We start from the raw sequence: 25,272 nt of genomic DNA on the forward strand, positions 1-25,272 counted from the left end.
AGAAAATCAAAGCCAGACACCACACACACACACACCAACTGTAAGAGAGTATGGTCCCCCCCCCCCCTCCCTGCCCCAGCCCCATGCCCACAGGCCAGGACCCTCTCTTGGGGCGGAGGGCAGAATGCTCTGGGGGTACGAGGGCTGGAGGTGGAGGGGCTACTCAACTGGACACAAGCTCAGCTAATCAGGCCTGGAATGTAAAGCCTGGAAGCAAAACTCTCAAACCAGGAGTGTGTCTGAGGAGGTGGATGAAGAGTTTTGTGCGTGTGTGGGGGCGGGTGGGGGGGGGGGAGTTGTGTGTGGGGGAGTGGGTCATGGAATGGAAAAAGAGAGGAGAGTCCATTTGCGCGATTTGTTTGGCATATTGTAACTGATACACTTTCACTAACACACAGATGCACACTGTAGACGTCACACTAACGCACCGCACACACCTGCACGCACTAACGCACCACACACACTTGCACGCACTAACGCACCACACAACAGACAAAGACAAACTTCCTCAAATGGACCCCCGACACAGTGAGCTCAAGCCCCACCTGCAGTGACTGCTGTCCGACACAGTGAGCTCAAGCCCCACCTGCAGTGACTGCTGTCCGACACAGTGAGCTCAAGCCCCACCTGCAGTGACTGCTGTCCGACACAGTGAGCTCAAGCCCCACCTGCAGTGACTGCTGTCCGACACAGTGAGCTCAAGCCCCACCTGCAGTGACTGCTGTCCGACACAGTGAGCTCAAGCCCCACCTGCAGTGACTGCTGTCCGACACAGTGAGCTCAAGCCCCACCTGCAGTGACTGCTGTCCGACACAGTGAGCTCAAGTCCCACCTGCAGTGACTGCTGTCCGACACAGTGAGCTCAAGCCCCACCTGCAGTGACTGCTGTCCGACACAGTGAGCTCAAGCCCCACCTGCAGTGACTGCTGTCCGACACAGTGAGCTCAAGCCCCACCTGCAGTGACTGCTGTCCGACACAGTGAGCTCAAGCCCCACCTGCAGTGACTGCTGTCCGACACAGTGAGCTCAAGCCCCACCTGCAGTGACTGCTGTCCGACACAGTGAGCTCAAGCCCCACCTGCAGTGACTGCTGTCCGACACAGTGAGCTCAAGCCCCACCTGCAGTGACTGCTGTCCGACACAGTGAGCTCAAGCCCCACCTGCAGTGACTGCTGTCCGACACAGTGAGCTCAAGCCCCACCTGCAGTGACTGCTGTCCGACATGACAGGCCAGTCCCCAGCATGGTCCAGACACCTGGCCCAGGTAGCCCAGGATCAAACACCTCACGCTGCTCATCACTACACTCCCTCTGGATCTCTCCCCTCGCTGCTTCTCAAACTCAGGCCCTCTGACCGGCATGTTTGACTACCTGCCAGCTACGCCCACGAGAAGCGGCGCGGCTGATCTGTCTTTAGACTTGAGGAGTGTGTTTAACCAACTCACATCGGCTCCACAGCCTGCTGTGACACAGAAGAAGACAGGCACTGTGTGTGCAGACGGTGGTGTTTGGAGGGGGCGGGATCTGGAGGTGACAGGGTTTGGAGATGACAGGGTTAGGAGATGACAGGGTTAGGATGAAGGACGGTTGTACTTATTAGGCTCTTATTAGAAGTTGTTTGTATTGTCTTCTCTCGGTAGAGTGGAGGAGGAATGATTGCTATGTGGGATGAGCAGAGTACAACACTACACACTCTACACACAGAAAGGCCTGTCGCTGGGCAGTTCAAACCCACACACACACACACCAACACACATACACACACACACACACCCCAACACACACAGCCCAACACACACATACATACACCCCAAACATACATACATACACGCACACACACACGCAAAACCAAACGCACAGACCCAACAAGGCACACGCACGCTCTCACACAGAGACACAAGACAGCAGGAGGAACTGTGAAGTCATCCTAAATGTGAATGACAAAGCAACCGGACATGCATCAGTTGTGCCTGGACTGAGGTACCCTGCTCAAACGGTCTATCCGATTTAACTGAAAGAATATTAGTTATGAACTTGCCTATTTAGTAAAACAAGTAATTTAGCTGCCAGTGCTCTTGGAACATTTGCCTTGATAAGATTTCTTGTAATAATGTGTTCTTGTAAAAATTAAGTCACCAAATGAGACATTCCTACAAGAAACATGTCAGACTAAAATCTAAAAACATGATGAACACATTCAGTTAGCCTACAGTGTTTGCAGAGTGGAGCCCTTCAGGACGGGAAACAACGGGTGGAGACTAGGACACCTCCCCTGCTGTCAGAGCCTCGAGCCCGGCCCGGTGTTGGCTTCCCGCCTGCTTCTCCGTGTCCCTGCCCCTCTCCACCTGTCGCTCCTGGACAACAGACAGCAACTTCCAGCTAACACAACGCTGCCACACGCGCTGCCGACAATCACACCGCGACCTCAAATACTAACACAGCTTGGCTGCATCATCCGTTTCCAGCCAAATTTGCACAACACTTCAAAAACCCCGTTTGTTTGTGTGTATATGTATGTATGTATGTATGTATGTATGTATGTATGTATGTATGTATGTATGTATGTATGTATGTGTGTGTGTGTGTGTGTGTGTGTGTGTGTGTGTGTCCTATGGATACACTGATTACCATTACCAAAACTTTTAACAGGAAGATTTTGCTGAAGTCATGTCATCCGACATGATACAAAGCGATTGAAAGTAACTTGATTATCATTCAAGTGATTATGAAAACGATTTCATATTAATTTACGGTATCGATTTGCCATAATAATTTAGCTTACAAGCATGCCAAGTATGAAATTATAATTAGGCTATAGCCTACGTATACGTACTTGAAAATCATATTCAATTAGCCAACATAATTAGTTGGTAGCCCAATAATTTATTGTCATAATCTGCACAATCACGCTATAGTAAAAAATATAGATTATATTGTGTCCGAAGTCATGGTTTAGAACTTTGTAACTTTCGATGCATAGCCTAATATAGGTTACAAACAAAACATTTATCGTAATATAAACATATGGCACCAAAAAGCTCACAATGTTGAAATTATAGCGTACTTAATGTTCACCCGGGGGACGTTAATGTTTGACTACATGCAAATTACGTTATTAGTTTAATTATAAAGTTCCGGCAGAAACTCAGGAACTTCACATACTGGGAATAAAAAAAAAAGAGGAATTCCCCAAAATATGACAAATATTTCAAAAAATATTTTAAGAATTTGATCACAGAGAGCGAGTGAGGATTAAACAACGTAACCACAACACGGCTAGTATCAGTAGCTTACATCACTTAATGTGAAAGTTTAGACTCCCAGAATTGACCAGACACTGCAAGAAGAGAATAACAAGGTTCACTTACAATATTGACACCGAGACACACTATTAGGTAATGAACGTACCTGTTGAAAGTATAGCAGCAGATAGGTATGTAACCAGGAGAGGCGAAATTTGGGGAAAAATTCTGCTAGGAATATTGCGTTTATTGTCCCCTCTTCCTGAGTCGTTTGAAGCGCAAGGAGGGCTGGAATTTCAGGAATTAGCTGTGGTATGACATGAAGTCTGGAAGGCAGAGAAAAGGACCAGGGGAAAGAGGAGGCAGGTCGGACCGGTCAGCTCAGTAAGGAGGGAGGGGGGTGTGAGGGGAGGGTCCGGGCTCCCAAAAGGAAAAGAACACAGCTTGGGAATGGAAAAAGGAAATCACATCAAGCAAAAACAGGGTTGGGAATTGGCATTGCCTTTGTAAGGAAAAACACAAACAAGCCACGCGGGGAACACGCATGGCAGCAAGCTGTTGCCACACACCAACTCTTAGTTTTTTTCCTAGGAGTTCTAGAAATGTCTGGATGAATGCAATGTCATTACTTGTCAACCACAACAAGTGAAGGAATGTGTTTGTATTTGTTGAATTAAGTAATTAAATCACATAACTGGATGATTACATTTCAGATAAAAACGAAAACAAATCAATGCTTCATTTTGTCATACTGATTAGGTATTCACCTTCATTTTATTGAAAACAAAAAACTGTATTTTTACATTTAATGCTACAAAGACAATATGTTTTAACCTCCGCAAGTTGCGATCTACATGGTCGTAATGAGTTTTTTTCCGTAGGCACGGTATAGTGAACACCGTGTTTAGTTATGAAGCCCTCCAGTGGAGTAAGGCGGTAACGACAAAAAAAGATATGTTTCAACTGGATTGACGGTAAAACTTCGCAGTTAGTTATGTTCTATTCTGAAATAATCTCCACAAATTTGCTCAGGCTGCAAGCATGGAAATAAGTAGCGCAGGCAGAAAACAGCCTGTGATGAGGTGATGGTGATGTTAGTTGTAGCTTCTGTTATAACTGTGGCTTCTGAGAACTGTCTGGTGTTAGGGTTAGGGTATTTTGAAACACAATATGAGCACAATATGAAATCCTTCATCAAAAATCACTTTATTTTATACAGTTTCATTGCAATTTCAATCAAGTTTAGACAAGTGGTGTTTTCAAAGTTTAGATTACATTGATTTTCCTTCCATAAACATCCATGTTATCCTTAAACCAATACATCAAATCCTCATTTAAATCGTTCTCATCCGAAAATGGTGAGCGTCCTCTGACTGTTCCTTCATCTTCCAATCAAATATCAGATTCTCCTCATCCTATCACAGTGGTACAATACACACATCAGTGGTACACATCCTTATGAACCCAAAATGGTCTACAATTCTAGTTTGAACTAGACTTCCATAAATAAAGCCCTTAACAAACTACAATAAATTTTTATTTTCTTTTTTTTTGTTTTCATCTAAAGAAACAAAAGGAGGAGCTGTTTGTCTAACAAGTATATAAATTAACGTCAAAACCTCTTTACAAAGAAGTTTTACAAAATAAGACAATAGAAATACCTGGAATGTATAACATACTTTACAAGTGGAATTTACCATTGTCCACAAGACATCTTCAATAAAGTCCTCACTAACTCATTTCACTTTCACGCGTCATTTGTGAGTGACAGAGATACAGAAGGAAATCTACACTACACCCTAAAGCAGGATCTATGCTATACATGAATGTACACTTAGATAATAGTATCTGTATTGACTAAGCTTTACAAAAGCAAGCTCTTCATAGGATCGAGGTTATGGACAGACACAGGAAGGGTTCGACTTGTTGAAGCTCAGAGTCCATGCAGGAGCTGTGTGAGTCTTGACAACAATAAAACGTAATTTTCGGTCCATGTTCTGCCAATGTCATTCCTCTACTGAGCCACTTCATCTGTTTGTTACTTTGAGGGCTCCGTCTTTGACAGAAGCTCCTGAACATCTCCCCGTGTTCACGCAGTGGGTTTGGGTTTGTGATTCCATCCTAAGAGTCTGTCTCTCTCTCTTCAATGTCTTTCTCCACACGTTCGGTCCTATTTTGATCCAGGGGTTTTATTTCTTGGACAGGAATTTCATTTTATTTCCTGTGAAAGACCACAAAGGCCAAGAAAACAACAACAATGTATTGTATTAAATGATGATTGTGAGGCATTTGAGACATTGACCTCGCGTTTGGTGGTGCTGTTCCTACGCGTGAGGGACAGTTATGGAGGTTCCTCACCTAGACCCTTGAGGAACTTGTTGACTCCTCGTTGCTCACTCCCAGGTAAGGAGTCCAGGTAGTCTTGAGCGCGCACCTCGAACAGACCTAGACCCCGTTCACACAGGAAACACAAGCTCCAACACCTGCTGTATCTTGGACATGCCTTTGGAGCATTTAGGATTTAGACCATTGTCTCACAGTGGTCCCTGGTATTCATTCATTCATTGAATTATTGGGGCACCTTGTGCTTTATACACTCTCACATCCTCCTCTCCTCCCTCTCTTTCCTCCTTCTTGTCTCCTCTCTCTCTCTCTCTCTCTCTCTCTCTCTCTCTCTCTCTCTCTCTTTCTCTCACATCCCCACTAAACTCACCATTAAACATAATGAAACGACCCCTTGAACTATAAACAAAAGGTCTCCGTCACCTCTGAGTCCCAGCTTACGCTGCTCCCTCTCCTGGATGAAGCCGATAAACATCTGTGTCTCCATGAAGACCTCCAGGAACCGACGCAGGCTTTTGGAGGTGACGGCTTTACGGAAGGGCTCTCGCTGGAAGGAGGACGAGGGCAAGGGCGAGGAGGGGGAGGAGGGGGAGGAGTCTTCGTCCCGCTCCCCCCCGCCCAGGAACAGGGGGTAGTGGCCCACCATCTCCACGAAGAAGCGGACGAAGGCCTCCGACACCACCGTGCTCAGACAGCAGGAGTCTGGGGGAGGGAGGGAGGGAGGGAAAGGAGAGGAGAGGAGGGGAGAAGAGAGGAGAGGAGGGGAGGGGAGGGGAGGGGAGGGGAGAGGGAGAGGAGAGGAGAGGAGAGGAGAGGAGGGGAGGGGAGGGGAGGGGAGGGGAGAGGAGAGGAGAGGAGAGGAGAGGAGAGGAGAGGAGAGGAGAGGAGAGGAGAGGAGAGGAGAGGAGAGGAGAGGAGAGGAGAGGAGAGGAGGGGAGGGGAGGGGAGAGGAGAGTCTTACGCTTTAGAGGGGCTTTAATGGACAAGTATATAGGCTCAAATGTCCTGGCAAATTTAAGTGAAAAAATATTAGTTATGAGCTTGCTTGTGTTTATAACAAGTACATTTGTCTGCCAGTGCTGTAAGAACATTTCACTTGATCAGACTTCTTAAAATAGCGTGTCAATTACTTAAATTCAGGGGTCAGATGGCTGAGCGGTTAGGGAGTCGGGCTACCAATCAGAAGGTTGTTGGTTCCATTCCCCGCCGTGCAAAATGACAGTGTGTCCTTAGGCAAGGCATTTCACCCTACTTGCCTCGGGGGAATGTCCCTGTACTTACTGTAAGTCGCTCTGGTCTGGATAAAAGCGTCTGCTAAATATGTAAATGTAAATGTAATTGAAGTCACAAGATGAGCTATTTATACAAGAAACCAGTCCGACTAGATTTAAAATAAAACAAAAACAAGACTATCAGTCTCAGGGGTGAGCGCGAAGATCGCACGCAGTTTTCGCAGTGTGCATGTTTTATCAGTGAGTTTGATCACAGTGGACGAACAGGGATTCTGATGGTGAAGCTCACCGTTGGGTAAGTCTCCTTTCTCACTGGCCAGCTCCTTCCTCTTATCCAGGACGTGCTCCAGAGCCGCCTGCAGTTTGTGGGGCAGGATCGAGTCCTCGTCATCCAGCTGCCCACAAGAAGCAACACAGTCACACTCCTAAAATACCACCGTATGTCACATTCATGTGCGACACTGGCAACCTAGTCGCTCTCCGAGCAACGCTCTGCCTGTTTATCTGTTGCCATGGCATTCTGAGGGTCAGTACCTGTCGCAGGAAGCGGCTGTTGCCGAGGTCGACCACCAGGACCTGAGCAGGAAGGAGCAGAGGGGAGGGTGATGTCATTTCCAGCTAATGTGGCAACCTCAGCTCTTTCCCAAGTGGGGCCCATTGTTCGACGGAGGATAGGAGAAGGGTCGAGGTCGCTCGGTGTCTTGTTGACACGCACACTCACACTCACAGTCACACACACACACACACACACACACACACACACCCTCCAGGCGTGGGCTCACCTCTTCAATAGGCAGGTCTTTGAGCCGGGGCAGGGAGCTGGACAGCAGCCCCACGATGAAGGGGGTGGGGGTGCACACGATGTCCAGCATGGAGAGGGGAAGCACGGGGATGTAGGTGTGCTGCCAGGTGAAGGGGTAGAGCAGAGCCACCACCGCATGACAGCACTGAGACAGGGTACTGCAGGGAGAGGAGAGGGGAGGGGAGGGGAGGGGAGGGGAGGGGAGGGGAGGGGAGGGGAGGGGAGGGGAGGGGAGGGGAGGGGAGGGGAGGGGAGGGGATGAGATGAGATGAGATGAGAGGGGAGGGGAGGGGATGAGAGGGGAGGAGATGGGAGGGGAGGGGAGGAGATGAGAGGGGAGGGGAGGGGAGAAAAGGAGAGAGAGAGAATATATCAACAACAGATAGGCATCATGCCTCATGCCCCCTCTATGTTTTCAATACATTGTTTCCAGTTCCAATGTCCACCAGAAGATGGCACCAGGGGAGTCCTATCTTTTATTTCCCTGAAAACAACTCTGGAACATTTGATTAGAAATGCCCCTTTTGAAAGCTCACTCTTAATTAACACAGAATTTAAAAATAAGTATTTAAAGGAACGTGATTTCACACTATAAAAAGTATATAGCTGGACAGAATAAACTAGCCTCGCACTGTTAGCATAATGCTTTCAACGTGTGCGTCTGGTTTCAGTTAATTCAATCCGTAATTGAGAAGCCAAGTTTCCACTAGTTTAAAGCACAACAGTAGAAAATGTCGCTGCGTATTACCACATGATCTAAAGTGGAATCTGATGTTTTTATTGCAGGTTTATGGAATCTGATGAAAATCCTCTCAGAAGTGTGGTAAACATCCAACAGGCGACTCAGAGCCTGACTCTGATGACCGGTCAGGCCAGTGCACACTAAGGTGTCAAATGTTGACCTACACACACCTACACACACCTACACACACCTACACACACACCTACACACACACCTACACACATACCTGTGCTTGGGCTGACTCTGGCCTGCCTGACGATTTTCCGTGGACAAATGATTGTTCCCAAGGCGACTGTATAACACAACAGCATTCCTTCCTTTTCTCTCTCACTTTTTTCCCTCTCTCTCTCTCTCTTTCTCTCTCTCTCTCTCTCTCTGTTTCTCTTCCACATTTTCTTCCTCTCTCTGTCTGTCTTCCACCTCCTTCTCAACAGCTGTATGTCAGATTGTCTCCCTGAAGGGTCATTCTGTCCTCCTCCTTTCTTTCCTCACATCTTCCCTATTTTCCTCACGCCTTCCCTCCTCCTTTCCTCACACCTCAGACTATGAACTGCTAAACAAACATACGAGACTAAGATTAAGGAAAGGGTGGCTAGTTAGAGTCCATCTGTACAAAACACACAAACACTGACACACACACAGAGCCCTACCTGAGCTTGCCTGCACACACACACACACACACACACACAGACAGAGCGTACCTGAGCTTGCCTGCACACACACACACACACACACACACGCACACACACACACACAGACAGAGCGTACCTTAGCTTGCCTGCACACACACACAGACACACACAGACAGAGCGTACCTGAGCTTGCCTGCACACACACACACACACACACAGACAGAGCGTACCTGAGCTTGCCTGCACACACACACACACACACACACACACACACAGACAGAGCGTACCTGAGCTTGCCTGCACTCACACACACACACACACACACACACAGACAGAGCGTACCTGAGCTTGCCTGCACTCACACACACACACACACACACACACACACAGACAGAGCGTACCTGAGCTTGTCGGCGGTGAAGATGACCCTGCGCTCCAGCAGCAGAGAGGCGAACACCTGCAGGAGCAGACGCAGACTGAGGGAGGAAAACAGACACTCCAAGTCCACGTGCTCCAGACGAGAGTCAGAGGGACGGCACAGCTGGATCACCTGGGGGGAGAGAGAGAGTCAGAGGGACGACACAGCTGGATCACCTGGGGGGAGAGAGACAGTCAGAGGGACGGCACAGCTGGATCACCTGGGGGAGAGAGAGAGAGTCAGAGGGACGGCACAGCTGGATCACCTGGGGGGAGAGAGAGAGTCAGAGGGACGACACAGCTGGATCACCTGGGGGGAGAGAGACAGTCAGAGGGACGGCACAGCTGGATCACCTGGGGGAGAGAGAGAGAGTCAGAGGGACGGCACAGCTGGATCACCTGGGGGGAGAGAGAGAGAGAGTCAGAGGGACGGCACAGCTGGATCACCTGGGGGGAGAGAGAGAGTCAGAGGTAGGGCACAGCTGGATTACCTGGGGGGGGGAGGAAGAGACATAGAGAGCAGAAGTTATTAAAAGAAGAGCAATACGAAGTGAAAAAAAGTTAAAAGCCAGACAGATTGCTTTCCGCACGCTTGAATCACTCAGAACTTTTACATTCACAGTCCTCCCGTCCAATGCATTTCTCATTTCCGGAATCCATCTCCATGCTACGCAGCACTGGCAGGGGAAGTGTGGATACCTTCCCCCTGCCCCCCTGCCCCCCTGCCCCCTGCCCCCCTGCCCCCCTGCCCTCTCTTTGCTCTGTGTTGCCTCACCTCAGTCCCAGAGCCAGGCAGGAAGTTCTTCACAGTGATGGTCCTTCCAGGAGCAGGGAAGGGAGCCTCCATGATGCCTCTCATGAAGGGCTGGACCAGGGCTGGGGAGATGGCCCTCCTCTTCTCCACCTCGTCCAGGATCTGCACACGCACACACGAGACACACGCTGTCAGCTAAGACAACACGTGAATAGAACATGACAGACGTGTTGTCCTGTAGGTTCCGCATTCGGCGTGTGTCTGTGTGTGTCTGCTTGGTGTGTATGTTTGTTCTGTGTGTCTGCTTGGTGTGTATGCTTGTCATGTGTGTGTGTGTACCTTTGAGAAGAGCTCGAAGCAGCCCAGCCGGCTGATGATACAGTACACCTCTGGCAGCCTCCGGCCCTTCCCACTGGGCTATGAACACACACACCACACACACACACACACCACACACACACACACACCACACACACCACACACACCACACACACAGCAGGGAGCGTGACACAGCGGCAGGGTCACAGCTCACTACTCCAGGGCTGCGCAGGCAGAGCAGAGTTTTCCCTCTCAGTCACAGGGCCTCGATAGTGTGGTGGGGGAGGAAGGACACTCATTTCCACTTCCTGTCGCTATCATTCAGCTGAAGGACACTCAGGCTATATAGAGTGTTTATACACTAAGAGGTACGGCGTATCAAACCATTTCCTGTCATTATTATTCAGTTGGAAAGAGCACGGCGGAAATGTTAGCCTACCAGCAAACGGCGACAGTAGCCGAACCTCCTGCTTCCATCCTCCCCGGTCAGGACGAAGGAGAACGTCTCGCTGGAAAGAAACATGGCTCAAAGTTTGGAAATGATTCGAACGGCGGCGCAGTAAAACTCCTAACAAATGGAGTGAGATGTGGAAGAAAACAGACATTTTTTGGGGGGGTTTCTGGGCTGTGGTTTGCTGGACTAAAGCAACAGACGGAAAGACTGGCTGTGCTCTTTGTGCTGCAGAAGCCACTAAAGTGACACACTAAGACAGGCAGGTGTGTCTCCCAGTGCACACATTCAGGCCTCACAGGTGTGTATCTGGGGGCTTGGCCGACCTGCGCAAGCATTCCCCTGGCCCTCAACCTTCAAACAGTTACCACCAGGTCATTATTACCCGTCAGCCTCAAGACATATACAGCCACTTCAGGGAACAAAGCAGCCCTTCATGAGCTGAGCACGGCAGGCGCTAACTCATAAAGCCTGTGTCAAGCAACACTAGGTGTGGACGTTTCATAATGTAGCACACCAGGTGTGCAAGGACGCTAAAAACACCTATTAGCACACTAGCATCTCATTCACCACGTGTCAATGCCAATGTCTCCCTGTGTTGAGAGCTGATGCCACTTAGCCAGAGGGCTAACAGTCGAGGGCTAACAGTCGAGGGCTAACAGTCGTTAGCCCTCTTTTAGCCCGTTTGACTTTCCCTCTTTTCTGGACTTGTGGCGGTGGTCGTAAATCTGTCTGCAGGAGAGGCTGTTACCTGGGGAAGCTGTCGACGGGAGCCCAGTCTTTGGCGTCAGGGAAGCAGAACTGAGGGATGACCTTTAGCTGGTCCTCGGCCTCGCGCATGAACTTGAAGCTCCTCTCCAGCTACAGAGGGGAATTAGCGAAGCAGAAAAACAAACTGTGAGCAGATGTTTCGTATGCGTTCAAGGAATTTGTCTCGGAACTCCACGTAGCTGATAATCATAATAATAATTATATCAAACAATAAAATAATGTAATGTGTTTTATAAAAAATATGAATGAAGAAAAAAATGATGTGAATGTACTGGGATTGCTTCTGTGTTGTGATTCTGTGAGCGTACCTTCAAGGGGAACTGTTGTGTGACCTCCGGCAGGTAGGGGGCCCCAGCCTTGGGCTTGTGGAGGGCCACCACTATGAAGTACTCAAACAGCTTCCTCTCCTGCACATCCAGCAGGTCTCGGTCCAGCGTCCGGAACCGACCTGTCTGCCTCAACATGGACTGGACTGATACCAGGCGCAGGCTGTGGGCTGGGAAACACAGAGTGAACACACACAGAGTGAACACACTGAGAGTGAACACACACAGAGTGAACACACACAGACTAACACACACAGAGTGAACACACACAGAGTGAACACACCGAGAGTGAACACACACAGAGTGAACACACACAGAGTGAACACACACAGAGTGAACACACCGAGAGTGAACACACACAGAGTGAACACACACAGAGTAAACACACAGAGACTGAACACACACAGAGTGAACACACACAGAGTGAACACACACAGAGTGAACACACACAGACTAACACACACAGAGTAAACACACAGAGAGTGAACACACACAGACTAACACACACAGAGTAAACACACAGAGAGTGAACACACACAGAGTGAACACACACAGAGAGTGAACACACACAGACTAACACACACAGACTAACACACACAGAGTGAACATCCACACAAGCCAAGACATCCACACAGAGTCACAGGCTAACAAGCACACGCTGTCATTGAGGGGTTGTGTGGTATTGAAGCGCCACACGTGACCTGCACCCCCAGCAGTTAGGCTGCCCAGGAGAGAAGCCCCGCCCCTCTCTCTCCTCACCTTTCAGTTTCTCCTCTGTGTCGCTCTCAGACTCACTGTTGTCATCCGTCACTGCATGAACACAAGAAAGGCGGCAGAACTGAATATTAAGAATACATTCAGGCTTTCATCCAACGCGACATAAACAGGGGGGAATTGAACCTGTGACCTCCAGAGGCCTCTAAAGTCAACTGCTCCCCCGTTGAGCTGAGCCCGTCCCCGTTAAACTTAAGGAGCGAGCAGAGTGATGAGGCAGGGTCTCCATGGTTATTTCACGTTCTGTTTATCGCTGCATCGTTGTTCCACCATTCGCTGGATAAACGGGTCAGACGTAACTGGGCACAGCAGCTAAACGAGCCTGAGGATAAGTGGACACACATGGGGCGACCGTGTGTCTCGTTTTCATGGAGTCGTAGAGTTCGCCGTCCACGCTGAGGAGCCAAGACGACGGGGAGTTTAGAGGGTGGAGGAGGGAGGGAGGGTGGAGGAGGGAGGGTGGGAGGGTGGAGGAGGGAGGGAGGGTGGAGGAGGGAGGGTGGAGGAGGGAGGGAGGGCGGAGGAGGAAGGGAAGGAGGGAGGGAGGAGGAGGGAGGGAGGGTGGAGGAGGGAGGGAGGGTGGAGGAGGGAAGGTGGAGGAGGGAGGGAGGGAGGGAGCGAGGGAGTAGGAGGGAGGGAGGGAGGGTGGAGGAGGGAGGGAGGGTGGAGGAGGGTCACGTTGCAGGTATCTGGCCCCTAAACACCACCACCATCCACCCCCCTCTACCCCCACCACGGACCCCAGGAAGACTAGCTGTTGTTACATCAGCTAATGAGGATCCTAATTAATAACACAAATAATACACAATACCCAAATAATACCCCCCCCCCACCAGGGGGGGGCAGTGTGTTGCAGCCTCTCACCCCTCCCTGAGCTGGCCTCGGTGGACTGGGACACCCTCTTCATCCTCTTCTTCCCTCTTCTGGCCTCGAACATGCCGTTGATCTTCAGCACCATCTGCAGAGGGGCAGACAAAGCAACACCTCCAGAGGGGCAGACACAGCAACACCTCCAGAGGGACAGACACAGCAACACCTCCAGAGGGGCAGACACAGCAACACCTCCAGAGGGGCAGACACAGCAACACCTCCAGAGGGGCAGACACAGCAACACCTCCAGAGGGGCCGTCCACAATCCCACCAATCCCCCTCCCCCCATCTGTGGACTTGGTTTGTTCCGGCGTACCTTGGGGATCTTGCGGCGGCGGCGGTTGCAGGGGTCTCCTGAGAGGCAGGGCGTGTCGTCGGGGCTGCTCGGCGTGGAGGGGGGGCTGGTCCGGGACGGCGAGGACACGCCCGCGTCGCGGTTAGTCTTACGCAGCTCCAGAAGCTTGAAGCTGCGACGCTCTGAGTTCTGCCTGAAGAAGCCTGGTTTACAGGAGAGCTGGAGGGCGGGGGAAGACGAGGGTGGAGGAAGAGGAGGGTGATGATGTGTTTACGTACCGTCAGACGCTGAGACTTCCTGACTAGAATGACTGGACTGAGGTGAAGGGGTTCAGGGGGGGGGTTAGAGGGACGTCTAACGGCATGCTGATGGGGTCGCCGTGGGTTACCTTTGTTGGCGTGTCGGCAGCGGGGGGCTGGAGCGAAACGCACTTGTTTCCAAGGCAACTTCTCTCGAACTCTATGTCTTCATACGGGTTCTCCTTCGACGGAGGGTCTTTGGGATGGAAACACACATGAACAAAGTTGAGTGAAGAACTCTCTCCCCACGTCAGCCGTCATTCTGACATTTTTATTTTTGTTTCGTCTCAGTGTAGCGGCTCCAGATGTGCCGTGACCTGCCAGAGGCAGCTCTCGCACAGTCAGAGCTCATATTTCACCGTGATTTGCGGCTAGCAAGAGCTGCTAACGATACAAGTAACTTTATCCACCCTCGGCTCCGAAGCAGATAAGAGAGAATAAGTCCCATTTTCCACAGTCGACCCTTCTTTCTCTCCCCTGCTTCTCTCGTCCTGCCTCGAGGCGATCCATCCACCAGATGCACCCTTAAGGACAGGAACTACAGACAAGAACGTCCAGTTTCTCTCCACAGAAAAACTAGATATCAGCACTCACTGCTTGGCTGCACTGTGAGGTACTTGCTGATCTGTGTGTGTGTGTGGTGTGTGTGTGTGTGTGTGTGTGGTGTGTGTGTGTGTGGTGTGTGTGGTGTGTGTGGTATGTGGTGTGTGTGGTGTGTGTGGTATGTGTGAGTGTGTGTGATGTGTGTACTGGGTGTGACTTTAGACATCAAGTGATGTGACCATAACCAGTTAAGACTGTTCATTCCTAAGGACTTTAGAGTGCTACTTATCCCATAAGACCCCAGAGAGACTTCAAACTACATTACCCATGAGGCCCTGGGGCTTTGGTTGACCATGTCTGAGAATCCCAAAGTACAGTGGAACTGTAGCAGCAGACAAACTGCAAACTAAATCAAAACAGCAGCAGAAACAGCAGCACACGAGAGGAGACACAACATCATAGTTACAATGTAGATTTACAGCGCTGACAAAAGAACATCTATTTTGAACTCTTGAGAAGCGGTGAAGAGAATAGGAAATTAGATAGGGCTTCTAGTTTTGTGACAACTAAGCCATTCATATACCCCCCACTGAAAAGACAATGACTAGACAACGTCAACTTAGACCTCACACACACAGACACGCACACACGCACACGTAGGGTAAGTAAACCAGTGTTGCTGGAGGTGGGGTTAGGAAAACACAGCAGCCAATAACACTGGGTTGTGTGGTTAGGATTTCAGGCATCATAGCTACCTCTTCTAAATGACAATGCTGAGTTAAGAAAGCACAACCTCACGTATTCATCTGCATCGTGCAGCAACAGGGACTTTCTGCTTTGCCAGCACTGCAGGTCAAACTAAGTTAGAGCAACACCAGCTGCAGCTGGTATCATGTAGGCCAAGGCCTTAGCGCCTCAGCCTAGCAACAGAACCACTGCTGTGTATCGACAGCACCACTTCCTGTGTATCGACAGCACCACTTCCTGTGTATCGACAGCAGAACTTCCACTAAGGTGAGCGGAGGGTTACCTAGGATGTCCTCGTAGACGTTCTCCTCTGAGAGCGTGCGTGCGAGGCCCAGACGCGACTGGGCGTACCAGTCCACCCTGCAGCCTTCCGACGACGATTGCTGCAGGTCTTCAAACTCGTACGACTTCCTGTTGGAGAGGAGGACACACAGGTGAGGAGGGGTGATCTACTGTAGTGATCTACTGTAGTGGTGATCTGCTGTAGTGATCTACTGTAGTGGTGATATACTGTAGTGGTGATCTATTGTAGTGATCTACTGTAGTGATCTACTGTAGTGTTGATCTACTGTAGTGATCTACTGTAGTGATCTACTCTAGTGATCTACTGTAGTGGTGATCTACTGTAGTGGTGAACTGCTGTAGTGGTGATCTACTGTAGTGATCTGCTGTAGTGGTGATCTGCTGTAGTGGTGATCTACTGTAGTGATCTACTGTAGTGGTGATCTACTGTAGTGGTGATCTACTGTAGTGATCTGCTGTAGTGGTGATCTGCTGTAGTGGTGATCTACTGTAGTGATCTACTGTAGTGGTTATATAGTACCACTCCAAAAACTCCATATCAGTGTTTTATAGCACAACCCCTGCCAGAGACACAGATTATCTGGTTTCAAACCAAATGATCTACATGTGGTAACAATATAAACTCAACCCAGGTCGAACTAGAAGGCTTCAAATGAGAAAACCTCGAAAAACATTGGAGATATTTTCAGAGTTTGCGTTTCTTTGTTAGTGCAGGAATAAAAACATATTTTTCCCCACATGTCAAGATTGCCCCCTCTTTTACACTGAGAACAAACCGGAGTATTCTACCAGAAAGTAATGTTAGGAACATGGGAATAGTCACATATTACCTCTGATCTAAGAGTCACTCAAGCAGAGCAGCATCTGTAAACTGAATTCCATGTAAATAAAAAGTACAATGTATGAAAACACTAACATGAAGCTCTTCTCTTTTCAGGGAGAGTTTTGGCTGATGGTCTCAAGTGTGCATTCCTCCATTCCAACCAGTGACCTCACTTTCAAGAACGCTGTACAAACTATGAGGATGACATCATCACCTCAGTGATTAACAGCAGATGTGCTTTGTGAGAGGTACTGATTTCAGCAAATTGGGAGACATCCAAGAAGGGTGTACGAGTCGCTGAAAAGAATTGGGATTCTAGTCTTGTAGTGACAGCACAGGGAATACCCAGTCTGTCTGGGTGTGCTGTAGGAATGCAGCCCATGGGCGCAGCAGAACAACTTGACCCATTCATCTGTGCGAGCAAACAAGCAGCTACAGTAAGCTTCTACAAACTGTAACGATTTCCCAAACAGCCATCGTGTGCATTTACCATCACAGCAGTGTGTGTGTGTGTGTGTCTCTCTCTCTCTGAATGGGTGTTTGTCTGTGCATGTTTTGTCTGTGGGCTAGTCTTTGAGTGCATCTTTGTGAATGCTTGTCTGTGTGTGTTTGCATGGGCGCGTAGGTGTGTGTAACATCACGATCCTAGCGGTGTCTCACCTGTTGTTGCTGTCTCTGTTCCTGTCCGCTCTGGGCCTCCTGCACCCCCCTGGAGGTGGGCAGGTGGGCAGAGGGGGAGGGGGGATGGAGGGCAGAGGGGGCAGGTTCCGCCGTCCCTTCCCCAGGCCCAGGCTCGAGGCAGGGGCAGGGGCGCCGGGCGGGGTGTGGTGCTGGAAGGTGCGCTGGGGCTTTGGTAGAGGGTTGATGGAGGGAACGCCCGGTTCAGTGTACACGTTCTCGGGGTCCTCGCCCTCCCTGCGCCTCCTACGAGTGCCCGCGGGCCGGACCACGTCCAGAGTCCCGAAGATGGGCTCGTTGGCCCTCCCCTCGGCCTCCTCCTGCTCCTCCTTCGACGGAGGGCTGAAGTAGTTGCCAGGCAACACCAGGGAAGGCTTGGAAGGGCCCTCCTTCATCGCCTGCTCCAGTTTCTTAATGTGAGTCAAAACTGACTTCTTATCCTGAGGGGTCTCTGTGAGTTTTCCACGAGGACCTCTCTCCAGGATCAACTCTCTCTCCCTGGAGGGGCCTTCTGGGGACTTGGGCCTCAAATCCCCCAGCTTTCCTGAGTTCTCCTTCCCAGAATCCTGCCTCTCCCAGCCCGTGAACCTCTTACTGTCTGTCCTCTGGACCTCCGAGGTCTTCTCCTTCCTCCTCACCGTCTCCGCGTCCCTCTGTCCAGGGGTCAGGGGGGACGGCTCCGTGGCCAGGGCAGGAGGCTCCTGCTTCTTGCCCTCCCACTGGGAGATCTTGTCCCGGATGCTGGCGGAGGTCTTCAGGGCTGCGGGGGTCCTGGTGAGCTTGGCGGAGCCCCCCAGGCCGTTCTCCGTGGCTGGGGAGCGGGGGTCGGCCGTGGTGGCTCTCTTGTGGGCCAGCATGGTGCCTGGGGATGGAGCCAGGCCGTCGGCCAGGCTGGGCAGGGGCGAGAGGGGGCGCTTGGGGGCAGATTCCCAGGGACAGGAGTCCCGGGGCGCGTCAGGTCGGCGGGGAGACAAGGGAGGAGCCTCCCCTACCTTCAATCCACAGCACTGGAGCCTAGAAACACACACACACACACACACATACAGTGAAATACATACACACACAGTCAAACACACACACACACATACAGTGAAATACACACACACACAGTCAAATACACACATACAGTCAAATACACACACAGTCAAATACACACACACATACAGTCAAATACATACACACACACAGTCAAATACACACATACAGTCAAATACACACACAGTCAAATACATACACACACACAGTCAAATACACACATACAGTCAAATACACACACAGTCAAATACATACACACACACAGTCATGTAACAACTTATAATGAGTAGTTTACTTCTAGCAAGAAGTCGGCTGTTTCTCTACACTAAAATTGTCAACACTGCTGGTCCTTATTTGAAAAGCTCTGCTCCATATAACCCCTTAACCTGAGGCTCAGATGAATTCTGGGTTCATGGAAGAAACTGGTCATAGGAATTCTTGTAAAAAAAACACAGGTCATTCCTCAGTCAAGACTGTTTGACCTCCAGCTTTGAGGTCAAAGTTTACGAGCTGAGCTATTTCTGGTAAAGGGGGGAGGAGGTGAACACAGAGTAGATGTGCATCTGGTCTGGAGACAAACGCAGGAAACATGGTAGTCCAGTCTGATGACACTCTGTGTGACAACTTGAAAGGCTCTGGATAAGAGCGTCTGCTAAATGACTAAATGTAAAGGCTCGCAATCATGAGGACACCGCAAGACCAATGACCTACACCACTACCTATAGGGCAAATATTTTAGATTGAAAAAGAAAGGTAAAAAAAAAATATGTATATATATAATACACTGCTTCTTTGAAAAAAAAAGTCTAGTTTTTGTATTAGTTTGATCAGTCCAACTCCCTCTCCCACTCAGGTTTAGGCTTCAGGGTTTATGAAGCGTGGAGGAACGTAGGAGAGAAACTAGGCCAAACCCCGGTGCCAAGAAAAGTAAAACAGGAGTACAGGAGGGAGGGGGGTGTAGGGGGAAGAGAGAGGTGTAGGGGGAGGAGAGAGGTGTAGGGGGAGGAGAGGGGGGAGGAGAGAGGTGTAGGGGGAGGGGAGGGGGAGGAGAGAGGTGTAGGAGAGAGGGGGAGGGGAGGGGAGGGGAGGGGAGGGGAGGGGAGGGGAGGGGAGGGGAGGGGAGGGGAGGGGAGGGGGGAAGAGAGAGGTGTAGGGGGAGGGGAGAGGTGTAGGGGGAGGAGAGGGGGGAGGAGAGAGAGGTAGGGGGAGGGGGGAGGAGAGAGGTGTAGGGGGAGGGGAGGGGAGGGGAGGGGGAAGAGAGAGGTGTAGGGGGAGGGGGAGGAGAAAGGTGTAGGAGGAGGAGAGAGATGAAGGGGGGAGGGGAGGATGTAGATCAATAATAATTGTGCTCACAGAGGAAGTTTGTGTGTGTGTGTGTGTGTGGGGATTGGGGGGGAGTAATGACCAGCTGGGCTAACAGAGAGTGAGAGGTTAGACCTGGGTGAGGAGGAGGAAGAAGAGAAGAGAGGGACCAAAAGAGAAGAAGAAAAACTGTCTGTCAATCGGTCACACTGACCCCTTGTCACTGTCAAACCTGCGACTCACATCACAAGTCCACTCCAACCACGACACCTTCCTCCTACAATCACTTCCCCTCCTACAATCACCTTCCTCCTACAATCACCTCCCTCCTACAATCACCTCCCAGACACAAACACACCAGGTACGTTTAAACACCAACTCACCCTCCCCAGTGAGCTCTCCCTGTAAGTTCAGAGGGACTCACAGTCCGCCCTGCTGAGGGGGAGAGCTTCCAGCCAGCTCTCCGGCAGGGACGGGGGGCAGCAGGGAGGGAGGCCCCTGGGGGCCCAGCAGCAGGGGGGCAGCAGGGGGGCAGCAGGGGGGCAGAAGGGGGGCAGAAGGGGGGCAGAAGGGGGGCAGAAGGGGGGCAGCAGGGGGGCAGAAGGGGGGCAGCAGGGGGGCAGCAGGGGGGCAGGAACAGCAGGCAGATGGGCCTCCCTGGCCCTCCTGCCCTGGTCATTGTTGGAGATCCTGAGCAACACCACCTTATCTGTCGGTGGTTTGTTTTGTGTGTGTGGCGACTCCGGAAGCCATTGTGTTTATTCAGTGTAGCCTCAAGACTGAAGGGATTCTGTATTCAGGTTGACGCTTATTAAAATACTTTGGCCGGCTGCCTGAAACCAAGGGCTGATGTGCCACAGCTTCTTAACATCGCAAAGACACTAAGAAACTTAAGCACTCACAGGCTAGACCGGCTCTGAATTCACGACCTGATCATTATAATTATGAGCAGTGGTAAAATGTGCAGTTACACACTGCTCAAGCAAAGTGAGATTGCCAAGAACAGTCTAGGAGCTCGCTTTGTAGTTATTCATAGTCTTCTCTGAGAGTTTCGGTTAAGTTTAGGTACAATTCTATGGACGTATGGGAACCTGCTTGTAAAAAGGGATGTACATGTAGAAATGTGATTTGATTTGAGTATCAGTACATACCCGTTGACTGATTGGTAGATGCAGTTGTCAGTGTTGGTGCAGAGCAGCAATGCTGCTGTCATGGTGCTAGCAGCTGGCATCCTGGGGGGAGAGAGAGGTGGTCAGACGCAAGAGCAGACACACACACACACTCACACACACAGAGCAGACACACACACTCTCACACACACTCAGAGCAGACACACACACTCTCACACACACATTTAGAGCAGACACACACAGGAACAATACGTATGAAAAAGGATGAGGGCCTTTCCACATGATCTGAAAAAATCATGTATCATCTTTCGGGATCCAACCACCTGACCAAGCCGTCGTCGTCATCTGCCGCTTGTCCGGGGATCGGGTCGCGGGGGCAGCGACCTAAGCAGGGAGGCCCAGACTTCCCTCCCCCCGGCCACTTCCGCCAGCTCTTCCTGGGGGACCCCAAGGCGTTCCCAGGCCAGCTGAGAGACATAGTCCCTCCAGCGTGTCCTGGGTCTTCCCCGGGGCCTCTTCCCAGTGGGACGTGCCCGGAACACCTCACCAGGGAGGCGTCCAGGAGGCATCCTAATCAGATGCCCGAGCCACCTCAGCTGGCTCCTCTCGACGCGGAGGAGCAGCGGTTCTACTCTGAGCCCCTCCCGGATGACCGAGCTTCTCACCCTATCTCTAAGGGAGAGCCCGGACACCCTACGGAGAAAGCTCATTTCGGCCGCTTGTATTCGCGATCTCGTTCTTTCGGTCACTACCCATAGTTCGTGACCATAGGTGAGGGTAGGAACGTAGATCGACTGGTAAATAGAGAGCTTCGCCTTTCGACTCAGCTCCTTCTTCACCACGACGGACCGATGCAGAGCCCGCATCACTGCGGACGCCGCACCGATCCGCCTGTCGACCTCGCGCTCCATTCTTCCCTCACTCGTGAACAAGACCCCGAGATACTTGAACTCCTCCGCTTGGTTCAGGATCTCCTCCCCGACCCGGAGATGGCACTCCACCCTTTTCCGGTCGATTACCATGGCCTCAGATTTGGAGGTGCTGATTCGCATCCCAGCCGCTTCACATTCGGTTGCGAACCGCTCCAGTGAGAGCTGAAGGTCACGGCCCGATGAAGCCAACAGGACCACATCATCCGCAAAAAGCAGCGACCCGATCCTGAGGTCACCAAACCGGACCCCCTCAACACCCTGGCTGCGCCTAGAAATTCTGTCCATATAGGTAATGAACAGAATCGGTGACATAGGGCAGCCCTGGCGGAGTCCAACCCTCACCGGAAACAAGTTCGACTTACTACCGGCAATGCGGACCAAACTCTGGCACCGGTCGTACAGGGACCGGACAGCCCCGATCAGGAAATCCGGTACCCCGTACTCTCGGAGCACCCCCCACATGAGCCCCCGAGGGACACGGTCGAACGCCTTTTCCAAATCCACAAAACATGTGTAGACTGGTTGGGCGAACTCCCATGTACCCTCCAGGACTCCGCGGAGGGTATAAAGCTGGTCCACTGTTCCACGGCCAGGACGAAAACCACATTGCTCCTCCTGAATCCGAGGTTCGACAATCCGACGGACCCTCCTCTCCAGGACCCCTGAATAGACTTTCCCAGGGAGGCTGAGGAGTGTGATCCCCCTAAAGTTGGAGCACACCCTCCGGTCCCCCTTTTTAAAGAGGGGAACCACCACCCCGGTCTGCCAGTCCAGAGGCACTGTCCCCGATGTCCACGCGATGTTGCAGAGTCGTGTCAACCAAGACAGCCCTACAACATCCAGAGCCTTAAGGAACTCCGGGCGGACCTCATCCACCCCAGGGGCCCTGCCACCGCGGAGCTTTTCAACCACCTCGGCGACCTCAGCCCCAGAGATAGAAGGGCCCCCCCCGATGTCCCCAGACTCTGCCTCCACGTCGGAAAGCGTGTTGGTGGAATTAAGGAGGTCTTCGAAGTATTCCTTCCACCGATCCAGGACGTCCCCCGTCGAGGTCAGCAGCGCACCATCCCCACCGTATACAGTGTTGACAGAGCACTGCTTCCCCCTCCTGAGCCGCCGGATGGTGGTCCAGAACCTTTTTGAAGCCGTTCGGAAGTCATTCTCCATGGCCTCGCCGAACTCCTCCCATGCCCGGGTTTTTGCCTCCGCGACCGCCAAAGCCGCGTTCCGCTTGGCCTGCCGGTACACATCAGCTGCCTCTGGAGTCCTACCAGCCAATAAAGTCCGATAGGCCTCCTTCTTCAGCTTGACGGCATCCCTCACCTCCGGAGTCCACCACCGGGTCCGAGGGTTACCGCCGCGACATGCACCGACCGCCCTGCGGCCGCAGCTCCGGTCAGCCGCTTCAACAATGGAGGCCCGGAACATGGCCCATTCGGACTCAATGTCCCCGGCCCCCCCCGAGACATGATCGAAGCTCTCCCGGAGGTGGGAGTTGAAGCTCCTTCTGACAGAGGGTTCCGCCAGACGTTCCCAGCAGACCCTCACATTACGTTTGGGCCTGCCAGGCCTGACCGGCGTCCTCCCCCACCATCGAAGCCAACTCACCACCAGGTGGTGATCAGTTGACAGCTCCGCCCCTCTCCTCACCCGAGTGTCCAAGACATGCGGCCCCAAGTCCGATGACACGACTACAAAGTCGATCATCGAACTGAGACCTCGGGTGTCCTGGTGCCAGGTGCACATATGGACACCCTTATGCTTGAACATGGTGTTCGTTATGGACAAACCGTGTCTAGCACAGAAGTCCAACAACAAAACACCACTCGGGTTCAGATCGGGGGGGCCGTTCCTCCCAATCACGCCCCTCCAGGTCTCACTGTCATTGCCCACATGAGCATTGAAGTCCCCCAGGAGGACGAGGGAATCCCCAGGAGGAGCGCTTTCCAGCACCCCCCCCAGAGACTCCAAAAAGGGTGGGTACTCTGAGCTGCCGTTTGGTGCATAAGCACAAACGACAGTGAGGACCCGTCCCCCCACCCGAAGGCGGAGGGAGGCTACCCTCTCGTCCACCGGGGTGAACCCCAATGTACAGGCGCCGAACCGAGGGGAAACCAGTATTCCCACCCCAGCTCGACGCCTCTCACCAAGGGCAACTCCAGAGTGGAAGAGAGTCCAGCCCCTCTCAAGGAGACTGGTTCCGGAGCCCACGCTGTGCGTCGAGGCGAGGCCGACTATATCTAGCCGGAAACTCTCTACCTCGCGCACCAGCTCAGGCTCCTTTCCCGCCAGCGAGGTGACGTTCCACGTCCCTAAAGCTAACTTTTGCAGCCGAGGATCGGACCGCCAAGGCCCTCGCCTTCGGCCGCCGCCCGTCTCACACTGCACCCGACCCCCATGACCCCTCCTGCGGATGGTGAGCCCACTGGAAGAGGGTCCCACGTTGTCTCTTCGGGCTGTGCCCGACCGGGCCCCATGGGAAAAGGCCCGGCCACCAGGCGCTCGCCATCGAGCCCCACCCCCGGGCCTGGCTCCAGGGGGGGGCCCCGGTGACCCGCTTCCGGGCAGGGGCAACTGAGAACCATTGTTGTATTTCTTCATGGTTGGTTTTTTGAGCCACTCTTTGTCTGGTCTTTCACCTGGAACCTGTTTGCCTTGGGTGACCCTACCAGGGGCATGAAGCCCCCGACAACATAGCTTCCAGGATCACTAGGACACGCAAACCCCTCCACCGCGGTAAGGTGGTGACTCAAGGAGGGTTCCAGCCAGGGCTGGAAGATGAGACACTGCTGTCTCAACCACATGACCAAACCAGGAAGTAGACCCCAGGCCTAGAGAAGATCTGTTGACAGTACTGGAGGTCACATGGTACAAAATAACATGGCGGCTGCTCCCACTCCAAACCGCTTTTTAAGTCAAACCTCTTATTAACCCAAACAGTGAGGCATCACCATGCACACTACCAGGTTGCTATTTGATTAGTAATCGGAGGACACTGTTGAAATGTAAGATTTGAATCAGCCAGAAACACAAAGTGGAAACTCCCAAATTTAACACGCATTTATATTAACCTGAGACAGACACCTGCTGACGACACCCAATCTCTCCTTCATGAACACACACACACACTCCCACACACACACACACACACTCCCACACACACTCCCACACACACACACACACACACACTCCCACACACACGTATATGCACACACACACAAACACCACAAGGCTACTTAACAAAACCTTATATTTTTTCTACAACTTTCAAAAATGTACATAAAAACACAGTCCCACCCACCCACCCACTCACACACACACACACACACACACCCACACACACACACTCCCACACACACGTATATGCACACACACACACACACACACACCCACACACACACACACACACAGTGGCCCGACACCAAAGAGGTTACATGCCAGACACCCACACACAGTACTGCTCCATCCTATATCCAGACACCCCAACCCTAACAGATGGGGAGGGGATGTGT

At 51.7% G+C, this 25,272-nt stretch overlaps 1 protein-coding gene across 1 annotated transcript; it reads right to left on the reverse strand.

Moving 5' to 3' along the window:
- Positions 1-4,429: 4,429 nt before the first annotated feature.
- si:dkey-82f1.1 (DENN domain-containing protein 2A) lies at positions 4,430-20,962 on the reverse strand. The gene is made up of 19 exons (XM_047016318.1): positions 20,850-20,962; positions 17,344-18,375; positions 15,841-15,968; positions 14,357-14,463; positions 13,990-14,187; positions 13,668-13,761; positions 12,789-12,839; positions 12,012-12,199; positions 11,684-11,793; positions 10,921-10,990; positions 10,503-10,580; positions 10,185-10,325; positions 9,394-9,542; positions 7,599-7,776; positions 7,351-7,392; positions 7,106-7,211; positions 6,008-6,286; positions 5,600-5,686; positions 4,430-5,462 (listed from the first exon to the last, which is right to left on the reverse strand). The coding sequence occupies exons 1-19, from the start codon at positions 20,927-20,929 to the stop codon at positions 5,431-5,433; spliced, it is 3,150 nt and encodes a 1,049-aa protein (XP_046872274.1). The 5' UTR covers positions 20,930-20,962; the 3' UTR covers positions 4,430-5,430.
- Between the last annotated feature and the right edge of the window lie 4,310 nt (positions 20,963-25,272).

Source organism: Hypomesus transpacificus, unplaced genomic scaffold, assembly GCF_021917145.1.
Source record: "Hypomesus transpacificus isolate Combined female unplaced genomic scaffold, fHypTra1 scaffold_348, whole genome shotgun sequence".
NCBI lineage: Eukaryota > Metazoa > Chordata > Actinopteri > Osmeriformes > Osmeridae > Hypomesus > Hypomesus transpacificus.

Excerpts from the sequence above, each read along its gene's own strand:
- si:dkey-82f1.1 (XM_047016318.1), bottom strand. The coding sequence starts at position 20,929 with ATGCCAGCTGCTAGCACCATGACAGCAGCATTGCTGCTCTGCACCAAC. Across the intron at positions 12,840-13,667 it reads CGAGGCCAGCTCAGGGAGGG|TGACGGATGACAACAGTGAG; the intron begins GTGAGAGGCTGC and ends GTGTTCATGCAG. Across the intron at positions 11,794-12,011 it reads CACAACAGTTCCCCTTGAAG|CTGGAGAGGAGCTTCAAGTT; the intron begins GTACGCTCACAG and ends TCCCCTCTGTAG.